The sequence below is a fragment of the Planococcus citri genome, chromosome 2, assembly GCF_950023065.1.
Source record: "Planococcus citri chromosome 2, ihPlaCitr1.1, whole genome shotgun sequence".
NCBI lineage: Eukaryota > Metazoa > Arthropoda > Insecta > Hemiptera > Pseudococcidae > Planococcus > Planococcus citri.
In genome coordinates, this window is record NC_088678.1 from 39,806,225 (window position 1) to 39,820,342 (window position 14,118).

The window sequence follows — 14,118 nt, forward strand, 5'->3', positions numbered from 1 at the left end:
AGTGATTGTCTACTTAGAGAAAGTAGAATTACTACAATTCGCGTTTATAACAGTAAGTGAGGTCATCATTGTTTTTTTGTGTAAACACATACATATACATTCTCGCAATGTGGACGTACGAGTAAGTAATTACTTCACCAAAACACTTACGAACGTAGTAGGTACTTCACTCGTATACAGACGAACCACGCTGGCCATTTTTACCAACGTCGGACGCGGCGAAAGCAAGCGTTAAATTACCCTATGAAATTTAATCGACTTTAAAAATTTTCAATTTTAGTGTTTTCGCAAGCATATCTCACACCTCACTCACGTTCTAAGGGCGCCGTAATTAACCTGTTACGTATCAAGTACAATAATATTTTAATCGTAAAAGAAAACCCATAAAATATTTACATCTTTTTGCATGATTAATGTTTCCCGGGAACAAGAGAGTAAAAAAATGTAATTATTAAATAAAATTTGACGAGTAAAAATTTTTCCTCAAGATACCTACATAAATCAGCTCACACGCGCGCTTAATCATCGAAAAAAATCTCGTGTGGAAATTAATCAAGTGCGAGATTTCATGGTCAGTTCGCGTACTATCCTGTTAACGCGTAAACAAACGACCACCGAAAACGTGATAATATTTTATTAATCATCTATTTGACTATATACAAAGTTGAATGAATAAAATGAAACCTTACTTTTTATGTATCATATGGCATTGTCAATTCTAATTGTTCAATAATCCTCTATCGAATATTCATTCGATACGAAATGCTGTAAATTAATCAGCAGTTTGAATTTCGTCAACGGAATAGGTACTTAGGTAGGTACCATACCTGGGGTATATGCGCTGGTTGCGTATGGGGTTCTTAATCTAAAAATATGTCCTCGAGATGAAGAGTGCTTTGGATGTATAAAATAAGTATGGGTAGATTGTCAAGTGGTTCAGCCATTTTAGACATTTTTAGTTATAAAAAGTCTGACATATTGTCAAGAATTCATCGCAATTTTTGCCAAGATCCCATAACATTCAGACAAAATACTGTAAAATAAGATACGAGTACAACCAAAAGTCGACTAATTTTCTTGCAAGTTTTTAAAAGTCAGCGTTAATACACGGATCAGCGTCACGCCAATTTCGGAAGTACACCCCACCCTCCCCTCCACGCAAAAGACATATCCATATATCAACTCGAAAAAAAAATGCTAGAAAATCGATCGACTTTTGATTTATCATTTATCTGATTTTACCGTATTTTGTCTGACTTTTAGGAACTTGGAAATAATTGCGATGAATTCTTGACATTATATAAGACTTTTAAAAACAGAAAAAGTGACCAATCCTTGACATTTTGGCATTATATGTCAAACTTTCAAAAATTTCGTTATCAAATTTGAAGCAAAAAACATATCCATGATTTAAAACTTTCCCTGCAAAGAAGACGTTTACCACCATTTTTTTTAATTTTCAAAAATTCAATTTTTTATTCATCCTGAAGAAAAAATATGCTATTGGTGGTAATAAATGAGTAATTTGCAAAAGTATGCGCTTTTTTACTCTTTTTCAACTGGCTACAGTGAATTTCAGCGTTACGTTTACAAAGCCCTGCTTTTTGCTAAAATTGTCAAAGTCTACTTTTCTGACAAAAATAACAAAAATTCTCACCTTTTGTCAAAATTTTCAAATACATAGTCTCTGTAAAACAATTCAAAAAGTTACCTACCTGTTCATTTTTTTTTTTAAAACTATCTAAGTGGTCCGTTTTTTTATTTGAAAAAATTCCAAAAAGTCTAATTTCTTAACCAGAAAATTTACCTCTTTTTTTAAAAAAAGATTATGAAAAAGTACCATTTTTTTTGCCAATAATTGTCAATTTGTGCTTTTTGCTGAAATTGTCAGTCTCGAGTCTTGCTTTTTGCCAAAAATTTTCAAAATTCTCGTATTATTGTGAAAAATTCCATGAAATTTTACTTTTTTCAAAAATTGTTCAAAAGTTTTGCATGTTGTCAAAAATGCTAGCCTTTCAGCAATTGAAAAGTCTCGTTTTTTTTTCACTTGAAATAGCCTAAAATTACAAAAGAAACAAATCTCACTTTTCGAAAAAAATAGGGAAAAAATTCTTGCCAATATTCCCCATAAATTGCAAATTTCTGCTAAAATTGTCAAATTTTTGCTTTTCAATTTTTTTTTCAAAAATTATTCAAAAGCTTTGCTTTGGTATCTGCCAGAAACTGCCAAAAAGTAGACGTATCGCTTTCTTGCCAATAATTTTCAAAAAGTCCTGCTTTTTGTTGAAATTGTAAAATTATTTTTAGGTATCAAAAATCATGAAAAATTTTCCTGTTTGAAAAAAGTTTCTAAAAATTGGTCGTTTTTGCAAAAAAAAAAAAAAAAAAAGGTCTCGATTTTACATCAAAAAGCTCAAAGTTCAACTTATAAAAATTGAGAACCATCTGTTTTTTTTTTGGTAATTATTTTTCTGCATTAAAGTTTTCCTCGCGTTTTGTCACTTTTTTGATTACTTTTTGGTTATTTTTTCGAGTTTTTTTGGTTATTAATGTTACTTTCTTCGAAAAAAATTAGATACACCACACAATAAGTATTCGGTGATTCTGCTGGAGCCTCCAGCGCACTTTTCGATTCCTCCAGAATTCCAAAATTTCTCCAGAAGACGTATATACAGGGTATCTAACAGGTAGTGCAAGTAGTGAAAAAGTAGTGATTTTTAAAATGGGTAGTGAAAGTAGTGAAAAAGTAGTGAATTTTGTTAAAAAGGTAGTGAAAAAATGAAAAATTCAAATTCGTTCCTTTTTCTCGATCTTTATTCCGTAGAAAAGAGCTCATTTGTCGACTTTTTTAGAGCTTCAATTATAAATATTTTTGAGAGCTTTTGCCCTCGCTTCGCTCGGGCTATTTCCTCTTTTTCCACGTGAAAAACGTATTGTTCAAAATCAAGAAATGTTCAAAGTTTGAATCAAAAAAATAAACTCCTCCCTGCATGAAGATATTTTTTTTCACTCCTCGAAACATGAATTTTTGAACGCTTTTGCTCTAGCTTCGATCGGGCTCGTTTGCTTTTTTTCAATTTTCAAGTTTAAAAAAATCCTTTGAATTTCAAAATTTTGAAGCAAAGTAATACATAACTTATAAACTTCCTATAATTAACTAAATCATTGTTTTTTACACATCTGTACTTCTCGAATTACTGATTTTTGAGAACCAGTTTATTTCTCCGTTCCGCAATTAAAAAATTCCAGACAATTGAAGGAGAAATCATTAAAACTCGTGGTTTCATTCAAAAAATTGGTATAAATTTTTGCACATTTTTAAAAAATTTGTTATGTAAAAATAGTTTTTTACTTGCCCAATTTCATTTCATTAAAAATTGAAATGATAAAATTTGGGGTGTTTGAAGACATTGGAAAAGCGAAAAATTCGAATGTGAAATTTTGCCTCCCCCCACTCCCCTTTCTTGTAAAATCTTTACCTAGTGTTTGAAAAATGTCCTGCCAAAGTGCTGATTTTTTTATTCTAAAATTTTGTTAGACACTTTGTCTAATGAGCTCATTTGTATTGTTTTTTTAAAAATTAATTTTATAAAATTAAAAAATACTTTGCATACAAATTTTCTTCCAATCTCAATTTTTAAAAAAAAATTCTTGTAAAAATTTGATTTTGTTGATTTTTTGTCCGGAGGGGGGGGGGTGGTCGAGTGGATAGCATTCTGAAAATTTGGTTGAAAAAAAGTAGTGAATGAAGTAGTGAAAAAGTAGTGATTTTTTCAAAAAAAAATCCGTTAGATACCATGATATAAATTAATTTGGAAAGCTAAAAATCGAGTTGTGACGTATTCTAGACATAACGATGCAAAGTCATTTTCCTGTTATGCACGGTTATTTGAATACACGTGAAATCATTAAAATCATAAATTTAAGTAGTATGCAACAGAAAATACGTAAGTTGAATGAAAGAAGGAGGGAATAAACTTTATTTTGGTTTATGTAATTTTTTTATTTTTTCCTTGAGAATGTCTTTATAAAATTGTCTGGCCAATTAGAATTGTTTTCTAGTTTCTGATGTTCTATTTGATAACCTTAATGTTGAAGGTAGTATTTTGGATTTTATTCTTGACATTTGACAATGCTCATTTCTCTACCTCTTTTCCTCATCTTTTCATTGGCAATGATGAGTTCAGAATTTAAATATTCAGATTGTTTTTCCACTCATCCATCAACCATTTCAATTTTTGGAAAAATGGAGGAAATTATCGAAGAAAAAAATGAAAGCATGAGCGTGAATGTTGAGAAGCGACTTGTTCTGTACGTATGTATCTATAACATTATCATGAGTTCTTCGAACTGGCCGATTCAAAGAGCATTATATTTCATTTAAAATTCGGATCCGCTTCAACTTGAAATATTTACAGTGTTATTATACAAAGAAAGAGCATGTTTACATTCACAATGCTGCTGAAATACATGAAAAACGTGACCATAGACACCACACACGAGGCGAGACATTGTCTTTAGAATAGCATTTTTTATAATCACGCGAATCGCATCTGAGATTATCTCAAAGGTTTCTACACAAGTATTAAGTAGATGCTTTTGGTAACGGTAGCTCGGCGGTAGGCTTGTATGTATTCAATTTCTATCATAAATCCTGGCCTTAGATCAAGAACACAGTGAATATATCTCGGATATTACTTCATAAATATATTTTATTAACGTTCCAGTTACATATTTGCATTCGAGGAGCTTGAATTTATGTAATCGAGTGCGTATCTTAATGGGTAAACTAGATTAATTAATAGTGGCTGGGGTGGGTTGCGATTACGACAATTTTATGATATCGATTTATTCTTAGAACGCGTATGATTCGCTGTAGGTAAATGTGTGTATGTCGGTTGAATTGATCGAATTGTTTACATTTTTACGGAGGATTTAAAGCAAACGTAGAAATACTCGAGAACTGTGCTGAGGACGTTTCAGAAGCTGATATTGTTTGAAAATGTTACAAAATTGTAAAATAAATGGAAAAATTTTCTAAATCGAACGGTATGATTTGAAAATTTTGTGTGGTTTTTCAATTATTTGGGAAATTTTTCCTCTCTTGCTCTGGATCTTACCATGATTTTGTAATTGAAAAAGCAGCAGATTGAGAGAGTTGGCAACATTTTGAAAAATATGGAAATTACCTACTGGTCGTATGTTCACAACTTCACATCCCCTCTCCTGCCCTCTCCTCTTTTATAAAACATGTGACTATATTTTCATGGATTCCAATTCACTGATTTCTCGTCGTATTAAAATTCCCACCCTCCTCTCGTTCCCCTGGTAGAGTTGAGTAATTAGAATTTGACTATACTTTTACTCTATTCCAAGTAAAAGTAATCTATGTAGTAAATAAGATTATCGCCAGTAAAATCAATGGATTGTGAAGTATTTGTAAATTTACCTGCAGAACGAGTGGCTGGTTGAATTATGCGAGTCATTATGACCTTCTGAAAATTGATCTTGGAATGCGCGAATTAATTTTAATCAAGAATTTGACATTTCAACGCTCTCGCATGCTTGCTCGTTAATATCTTTGTTGTGGAATCGAAGAAGATGGGATGGAAAATAACGTATTTAGATTACGAGCAGCCGCAGTGGCTGGAAAAGAAAAGAAAGCTTACGATGTGTAGGTAGCCTAGCGTATTTCCGTCAACAACCCAAACTAGTTGATTACTTTCTCTGCGAATAAGAATTAATGAAAATATTCGTTGCGATCGAGTTTCATTGGAAGGAAATGTATTTCGAAATAAATATCGATTGATTCGATGAGACATCAACCAGCTCGGAGAAAAAAGGCTACGAAGAATATGCTGAGGCTGACTATGAGTGACCTATTGATCGTATGTGTAATTCGCAATCGTATACTACGTAAGGTGCATATTTGATTGAAGGACTCCGCGAGACGGTACAATCCGACTCGCTCGAGGGTTCCCGTTCATTGGCGCGAGATCAGTGATGCGCGACAAGACGTACTCGTATAGTCGTATCAGTAGGCGGCGGTGTATTTTTCGGGGGGTACGACTACGACTACGAGTACGAGATCGAGTGAACGACATGGCTATGGTTGGTGTTTGGTGTCTGTGTGCGCAAAACATTGGTGTGAAAGTACTCACGTATCGCATAATCTTGATTCCAGTTATCATTGCAGTTCATAATGAGCGAAATAATACCGATCGGTTTTGCTTTACGATTCATCGAAGGTCTGCGATTCAGTTTGAAACTATCTGTGATACCCTTACTCCTGGAGAAATGATTGCCGTTGCTGTGGCAAGGCTCGGACGTGGTCGTTGTCGGTCTCCTCTGGCAGACCGCATCATTCGACTCGATCGAATCACCCGGATCACTTTCGATTGACATTTAAAAGGCCGCGCGACTCGGCGTTAACATTGAAAAATTGCCAGAATTTTACTGAAAATATTTAATTTATCTACGAGGGAAACGTCGTTGCACCGATTCCACTAATACTGTCGATGCTGGCGATTCGGAAACTCCGAAGCCGTCATGCAATTCACGCTCTCTTGACTTTCTCCCATGTTATTATCATGATACTGTGTGTGGTATATGGTATTTTTACTAAATTAAACTTATTACTGCTCTATTTCCTGTCCACTGGCCATAGAGAAAAGCGTAGATATACACGTTTGGATATCGCGCTCTTTTATACCTATGTGGATTTTCTCGTTTCCCCAGCGATGCACGGCCAGATCGTAGATCTGTGTAAATGCCTCCTATTTCGTTTACGTTACGTCCAGTCCAATTAATACTACTTCCAGAAGAGTAGGAGTAGTTCCCCCTCTTCTTGTCGAGTTGTTGCAAATTGCATGCTGAACAACGCGTTGAAATTCAGACATCTTCGACTGATAATTTTTCTCAAAAAAAATTCACGTTTTCAACTCCTAAATTACCTGTCTGGAAACGATAATTTTCAAGCCTGATCTTTTATGCCTCTCCCATTCTTGAAGTTTCACCCACTAGGTATACATGTTTTGCTGTTGTTACTTTTGATCTGCCAGGCTTCATTCCTCCACCCTCCCAATTATCGTACTATTTTGATCTTCGAGCCTGAGTGATGACACACCGTTGAAAACCGTCAAGAAAACACTCAAAAATATACTTGTTGTTCGGAGGACCGAAACTAACAGAAAATACTTGTCGATGCAGGGTGTCCATAAAATTTTACTTAGCTAAAATGGAATGTTTTAGGAAATCATGGTGTTGTTGTTACGGCCGATGTTCTCTAGTATAACTGATTTGAATTGGAAACTGTTTTAAATCGTCTCTTTCCAATTGAATTTTTTGTTTCTTTTTTGAAAAGAGTATGTCAGAAAATACTCATTTCCAAATTTTCAGCTGTCAAAATTAATTTTTTGATGTTCAGTAATTTTTTTTTCAAACTCTAAAACTACTGCATTGCATTAAGCTGAAATTATGAAATTATGAAAACTGTATTTCTGAAATTTTTTTCATGTGTATAAAATTTCACCCAATTTTGTTGAAATTAATTTCTGATCTGGAAAAAATGAAAATTAATGAAAAAATATATTTCATTCCACAAAAGAGAGAGTTGTACTAGAGTAACGGGAAGTCTCAGGAAATGAATTTGAAAAGTCGACATTAAGAATTAACTGAAATTTCAGCATTTCACCCCGATTGTTACTTGATTTGAGGACAATTTTAGATTTTCTCACTGTTTTTAAAAATTAAAAAATAAAAAGCGTTTCAAAAACCTTCAAAAAAGGTAATTTTTTTCAATATTGAAAAAAGTATGTCCAAAAGGAAATGGTTTTTGAACACTTCATTTTCCTAAAAAATGCCAGTGTTGGCGGATGTCTCTTTTTTCTGAAGTGGGGGGGGGGGAATGCCACGGATTAGCCTACCAAAAAAAGGGAAACAAACGAGAAAAAATTGACTCAATTTTCATGGAAAAATTTATGGAAGTTACAGAGCTCTTACTCGGTTAATTTTTAAGCAATCAAGATACCTACTAAATTTTGATATTTTTTTTCAAAATTTTGGTTGTCAAAGTTTCTTGTTTTTGAAAATGTTTTAAGATCCAATTTTTTCACATCTCGGCCCTACTTCGTGAATAAAACTGGACAAAATGTCTCGCTTTTTGCAAAAATATGTATGTACTAAAATAGTACGTAACAAATTCCGTCTTCTTCAATGTTGCCAAACAGCCTCGTTTTTTGCTAGAAATATCTAAAAATTGTGGCTTCTCGCAAGTAATTTTTAAAAATCTCATCCCACCCAAAAGTCTTGCTTTTTGTAAAAAATTAACAAAACATATCGCTTTTCAGCAAAATGACTGAAAAATCACACTTTTTTCCCAATAATTGAGCACCCCAAAGTTGAGCTTTTTTGCTATAAATTACCAAAACGTCGCGCTTTTTCCAATAAGTTGCAAAATAGCTAAACTTTTTTGACAAAAATTGCAAAAAAATATCACTTTTTCGCTACCTAGGTCTATTATATAATTGCTAAAAAGTCTTGTTTTTTCCTAAAATTGTCAAAATCTTTCTTTTTGAGGAAAATTCCCGCGTTGCAGTAACATTGCTGCTAAGTCCCGCTTTTTTGGCAAAAATTTCCAAAAAGTATCACTTTTTTCCAGAAATTTTCAAAAAGTCCTGCTATTTGCAAAATTGTTGAAGTCTTGCATTTTGAAAATTTACAGTCGAAAATTCCGGTTTTATAGCAAAATTGCTAAGAAGACCTGCCTTTGGCTAAAACTAAATTATCTTCAAAGTCTTGTTTCCTGCCAAAAATCAGCAAAAAGTATTGTCTTTTGCCTGAATTTCCTAAAAGTCTCACTTTTCGCCCAAAATTGCTGAAACCGTTTTTTCAATGATTTTTTTAATTCATCAAAAATAAAAAATGCACTTTTAGCACCTGAAATCTTACTGATGATATTTCTGCATATTATTGTTTCGATTTAGCTTTGTTCCGTTCAAAATATTGTCGGCTAAATGTGATATTCCTCAAGGTCGCACATAGGACAATTATAGTGAATAATTATCGAGTGGGGGGGGGTCATTGCGTCAACGTTATTTTCACACGTCTATTGTAATTTTTTGAGAAAATTCAATCGGTTTTGAAAATAAAAATTACATTTTTTAATCGAGTGGGCAGTAGTGTAAAAAACCCAACCGCACAAATAGATTCTGACTTTTCAAGTATGTACTTCTATTTTTAACCCTAAAACCAAAACCTCTTTTATGAGGGAGAGGGAAGCTTGAAACCGGAAATTTGTTAGTCTTTCAAGTAACCACAAAGACCAAAAAATATTATGAGAAAATGTAAACCAAAGAAGAGTATGATTTTATTTATGTTCAGGTCTTGCAAGACTCTTTATAGATATTTTTATCATTAAAAACTGCTTTCAAAGCTCAAAATTTTTCATTAATGAGCTAGTTTTGGAGATCCCACTTCCAATTTGACATGAATTGCCCACTCGTAGGTACCTCACTCGACCACTCAATTCCCACAAACGTAAATTTTTGCTGTAAACCGGACTATTTTCACAATTAGCCAGTCGTCTACGCTGCTGCAACGTTCCCAAACATGTCGTGTGCTCGTGCGTCCTGGAAGGACAATCGATTAGCGCAAGCGAAGTTTCATGTGTAATTAACCGCATTGGAAGACGACCCTATTTAACCGCTGTTCGCAAGTTCGCACCGAATACAATGCTAACGTAATAATGATTAATTGTGCGATCTTTGGCGAATGTTTTCAAGGTATTTGTACACCCGATCGCCATTTTAATGATGATTATAGTGATGACCTGAAACGCGACGACTGGCATTTTATACGGCAATATATACGCGGAAGGAAGATGACTATATTATGACGCCGACGCCATCGAATCGGATCGGATGTACACATCGATGTCCATCAGCCCTTTCGTATATGCAACTCACCTGTTATACCGTTATACTTTCTATCGCGGACATTTAAATAAGCCACAAATATGAGACTAGTTTAATCACGAACATGGTATTGATGTAATACACACATACCTAGGTATTAGGTCTACCAGCAACATAAACCTGAGCAGTGAGCATACAGAGAGCTCATGTGTTTGTGTCTGTAGCTAAATAGCTATGCACTCGTACTCGTACTTGGCTAGTTCATACCTATATCGTGGGCCTTCATTTGTCTACTATGGTATATGCAGCCTCCTCCTAGTGTAATCGCACAGTCGGCTAATAAAAGGTCAACAGTACGGTTACACTTGCGTAACACATATGCTCTCTCTTCGGCAAATACAAATCAAAGCTTTGGCTCCTGTTCGACAATCTTTGCTCGGGATTTCTACTCATATGATCAGAACGAAGAAAGACTCCAACGAGCGAGGAAAGGAGAGAAAGAAACAGTACACAGGAAACTATACGAGTAACTTGCTCTAGTCAAGCTGGTTTTTAGAGGTCTAGCTTGCCGAAGGAAGGTCGCGCTACTTCCGTAACAGCACAATTCGTGCTACGAGAATAATTGCCGCAAAGTTCGAGTATAACTGGTTTTTACTGTGTTTTTCCCCCTTTGGAGAAAGATATCGGTTGGTTGTTTTTTTTTCTTTTTTCTTATTTCAGATGCGATGTGAAGTTATTAGGAAAGGTATTGGCAGCGAGTTGGATCGGTTGTGAATGTGAAAGGAAATGGGCTATGATTTCGAGTCAGTTTGAATTCAGATTTATTAATGGATGAAAAGTTGTGCTCTTTTTCAAAAAATACCCTCCAATTTAGAGATTTTTTTGTTATCAGGGATAGAGTTTTTGCTCCTGTGATACTAGAGTAGGCAATTTTTTCAACATTACGTTATTTCGATCGTTCAGCGATGCTTGTCTCTATTGTTGAGCCTTGAAAATGCATTCAGAATGCTGATGTGTCAGTCAGGTTGCATACTCGTAGATCCGGAAACTATTTAACCCCTCTTCCTCATACCCTAATCACATTCGATGAGAAATGAAAATGATTTTTTAGTGAGCGAGGGGGGGGGGGAGAGACATCCTGCAGAAAACTGGTTGAACTGATACAGAATGAAACGTTTGAAATAATTGTTAACCGTCAGGCGTCATTTTTTTCAGATAGGCAAATTTGATTAGTTATTACCCCGTCTTCGTCAATTTTTGATGGGAAAATACCTGATTTTGTTAACGTGGTTGTGTTCTGATTGTTTTCTTTTTTCCGTCATTTAAGTAGTCAAGAAATGAGTATTTTCGAATAAATGTTCATTAGTAGGTACCTATTTTTAAAAATATTTACTCGTTTGATTGTTTTCCACTTTTCTCTATTATTTTTCTGTATCATGAAAGTGGACAACTTGACGTACAAAAATTTTAATGATATTCATAATTTTTGGTTCAATTACGACGTTCACCAAAGAGTAGATAGGTACCTTGATATTTAATGCACTGAAAACTTTCCCCACTGTCACAGAAATGGTTTCAAATTGCAATGTAGCTGCTCGTCATATGTATAAAACGTTTTGTATGTAGTTACAAAATTAACGTGACTGAATTTTAATAGACAAAACAATAGGGGAAATACGAGTGTAAATCAAATCAACCTGATTGTGAGCCATAATTTTTGACTTCAACAATAAAAATAGCAGGTGCCTGGTAAACAGGTAAATAATGCACAGATTATTTTCCTGGCTAAAATTGTTTAGGCAATTCTTCAATACGTAAAGAGTTAATGAAAGCATAATCAATGTTCAGTCAGGTAATTCAGATTTTATTATTGAATCAAGTTTCATAAACTTACTTTAAACATAAATTAATTTACATATAATGTTTTTGAATAGAATTATTGAAGAGAATTGTAAAGGTTTTGAAAATAAGTCGAGCTCGTATTATTACTCGTACGTTAAACTACACTAAAATCAATTAGAAGACATGGATATATGATAATATCAGGTGAAATATAACTTGAGTGCACAGATGATTGAATATTAGGTATTTTTTGAATTTGTTTGTTCTCCATATTTTGATTGGTTTTTGAACTCTTCAGTCAGTTCGTTCAATCGTCGCCATAATCCTGTAACGAAATCAATTACTTATGAAACTTTTTAGATATTTTATAAAATTACAAAATTATGCCTTCAAAAGAAATGCACATTATGTAGTTGACTTGTCAGTTCAGAGTCGAGTAATTTTCGCGCAGGTATGCCATGTACCTACATACATATTAAAATTAAATTGCTGTTCTGAATTGTTTTCTTTTAGAGAGGGAGATAGAGAGAAAAAAAATCTTAGTAACTTACCGGCTTGTTGTTTGAAAAAACTCGCGAATAAAATAAGTCAATCATGGAATTCAGTACGTTTTGTAACTGGAATAATACATAAAAAGATTCGATTTGAATTTATGTAATCAATTTCTGTCTCAAAAATCAACTTCCAATTGATTCAATTTGAGTTTTTTTCAAAGATAACTGAGGAAAAAAAATGTTTGCTTACTTTGGCTACGAATGCATTAACCACCTCTCTGTTGTCTACTTCTTCTTCTTCTTCATCATCATCATCGTATCTGAACGGTTCGTATTTACCAAAAGGTTCATTTTTTTCTTCATGTAGGTCATTTTCATGTTCATCGTCTTGCGATACAGCACTTGATAGAAATGCTTTTGAAAGTATAGGTTTTGAAATGGGTAGATTGTGCCGAGGTGTACCAGCCTGTCAAATAATGGGTTCATAAAATAAAAATTAGGACACGAGTATATTTTCCCCTAGTTTTTTTTTTGAATTATTAAATATAAATTGATTGTTTACCGTGATAAGAGATGGAAGGAAATGTGATGATTCTGGCGCTGCCCTTTTCCATACACGTTTTGGTGTTAGCTTGTGTAATTTTTTTTGTTCACTCTGATTTTTTTGCGCACCCTGATTTTGTTGTCCATCTTCTGATTTTGTTGATGGTTTTGTTGTTGTTGTTGTTGTCGTCGTCGTCGTCGTCGTCGTCGTCGTTTCTGGTTTTGGTGACGTAGTTGTCCTCTATCAAATAAAAAAAGTAGAGATTACGACTATTTCAAAGGTAAGTAGGTATTGAATTTTTTACAATTTTATTGTTACGATTCTTGGTCGTATCATTTCAGGGTTCACGTCTGATATTTTCTATCTAGAAATCTAGTCAAGATGTGGTTGGCAGTCTTACGTCATGACACAATTTTTTCGTCAGCTTTAATTCAGAAAGGGGAGTGTCAAAAGATTAAATTCAGTTGTGAGATTGTTTGTTCGAGGAGAAAAAAATGAGACAGGCACCTAACTGAATAAGTGCTAATATTCAAAATTGAAAAATTCTTCAACATGATAGATAGGTATTTTAAGACTTAATGGTCATAAAAAAGGGAACGATTTATTAGCATAGATTTTCTTTCCCAATTGAATTTAAATTGAACTGAGTTTTGAAGTTTGGGAAATTGAAGAACGTAATGTTGTTGTTATTATTGTTTTTTTTTTGTGTTTGTGGAGAGTGGTGAAGTATTATTTTATTAAAATCTTCCGTACAATTTGGGTGTTGAATTCACCTAGTTTAGAAGTTTGTTCATAGATGTATGTACCTATTTATATTTAAGTTAAATTTATTTTTCAATGAAAATTTTATCTAGAATATATTCTGTAGCGTTCAAAGGATCCACTATATGCAAATATTCTAAAATGGTATATCTACTTACGTTTTTAGGGAAGATGATGCAAGGATGTGCGTTATGCAAATCGTTTATTGGATTACAGAAAATCATTTTTAAAACGAAAAAACTCGAAATTAACCACAATAGTTTCATTTTGATTTTAATTTTTCAGCGACTAAAAATACTGAAACGAACAATGCTTGAACTAGATTTAAAGTTTATTTACTTCGAATGCTCTATTTAAATGCACTAGTTGAATGTAGGTAGGTATTTTTATTAGGTCCACACAAGGTTTTTCCTATCATTTTAAAAGTAGAGATATTTTGAGAGTAATTTACGTGGGTGATTTTTTAAAATAATTTTAATGCGAGTACCTTTTAAAATTTTGGTTTTGTATCATATTTATTTACATTTTTATATGGAACTTTTTATGATGTTTCTTTTTATAT

At 33.5% G+C, this 14,118-nt stretch overlaps 1 protein-coding gene and 1 long non-coding RNA gene across 2 annotated transcripts in view; one reads left to right on the forward strand and one right to left on the reverse strand.

The window, feature by feature from the left end:
- LOC135835762 (uncharacterized) overlaps positions 1-14,118 on the forward strand; it is a 153,829-nt gene that overhangs the window by 56,821 nt on the left and 82,890 nt on the right. The gene's annotated exons all lie outside the window — the stretch shown is intronic.
- LOC135835747 (E3 ubiquitin-protein ligase DDB_G0292642-like) lies at positions 11,758-13,947 on the reverse strand. Its single transcript, XM_065350159.1, has 5 exons — positions 13,715-13,947; positions 12,813-13,034; positions 12,501-12,716; positions 12,308-12,373; positions 11,758-12,081 (listed from the first exon to the last, which is right to left on the reverse strand). Exons 1-5 carry the CDS (start codon positions 13,820-13,822, stop codon positions 12,064-12,066), a joined length of 630 nt encoding a protein of 209 aa, XP_065206231.1. The 5' UTR covers positions 13,823-13,947; the 3' UTR covers positions 11,758-12,063.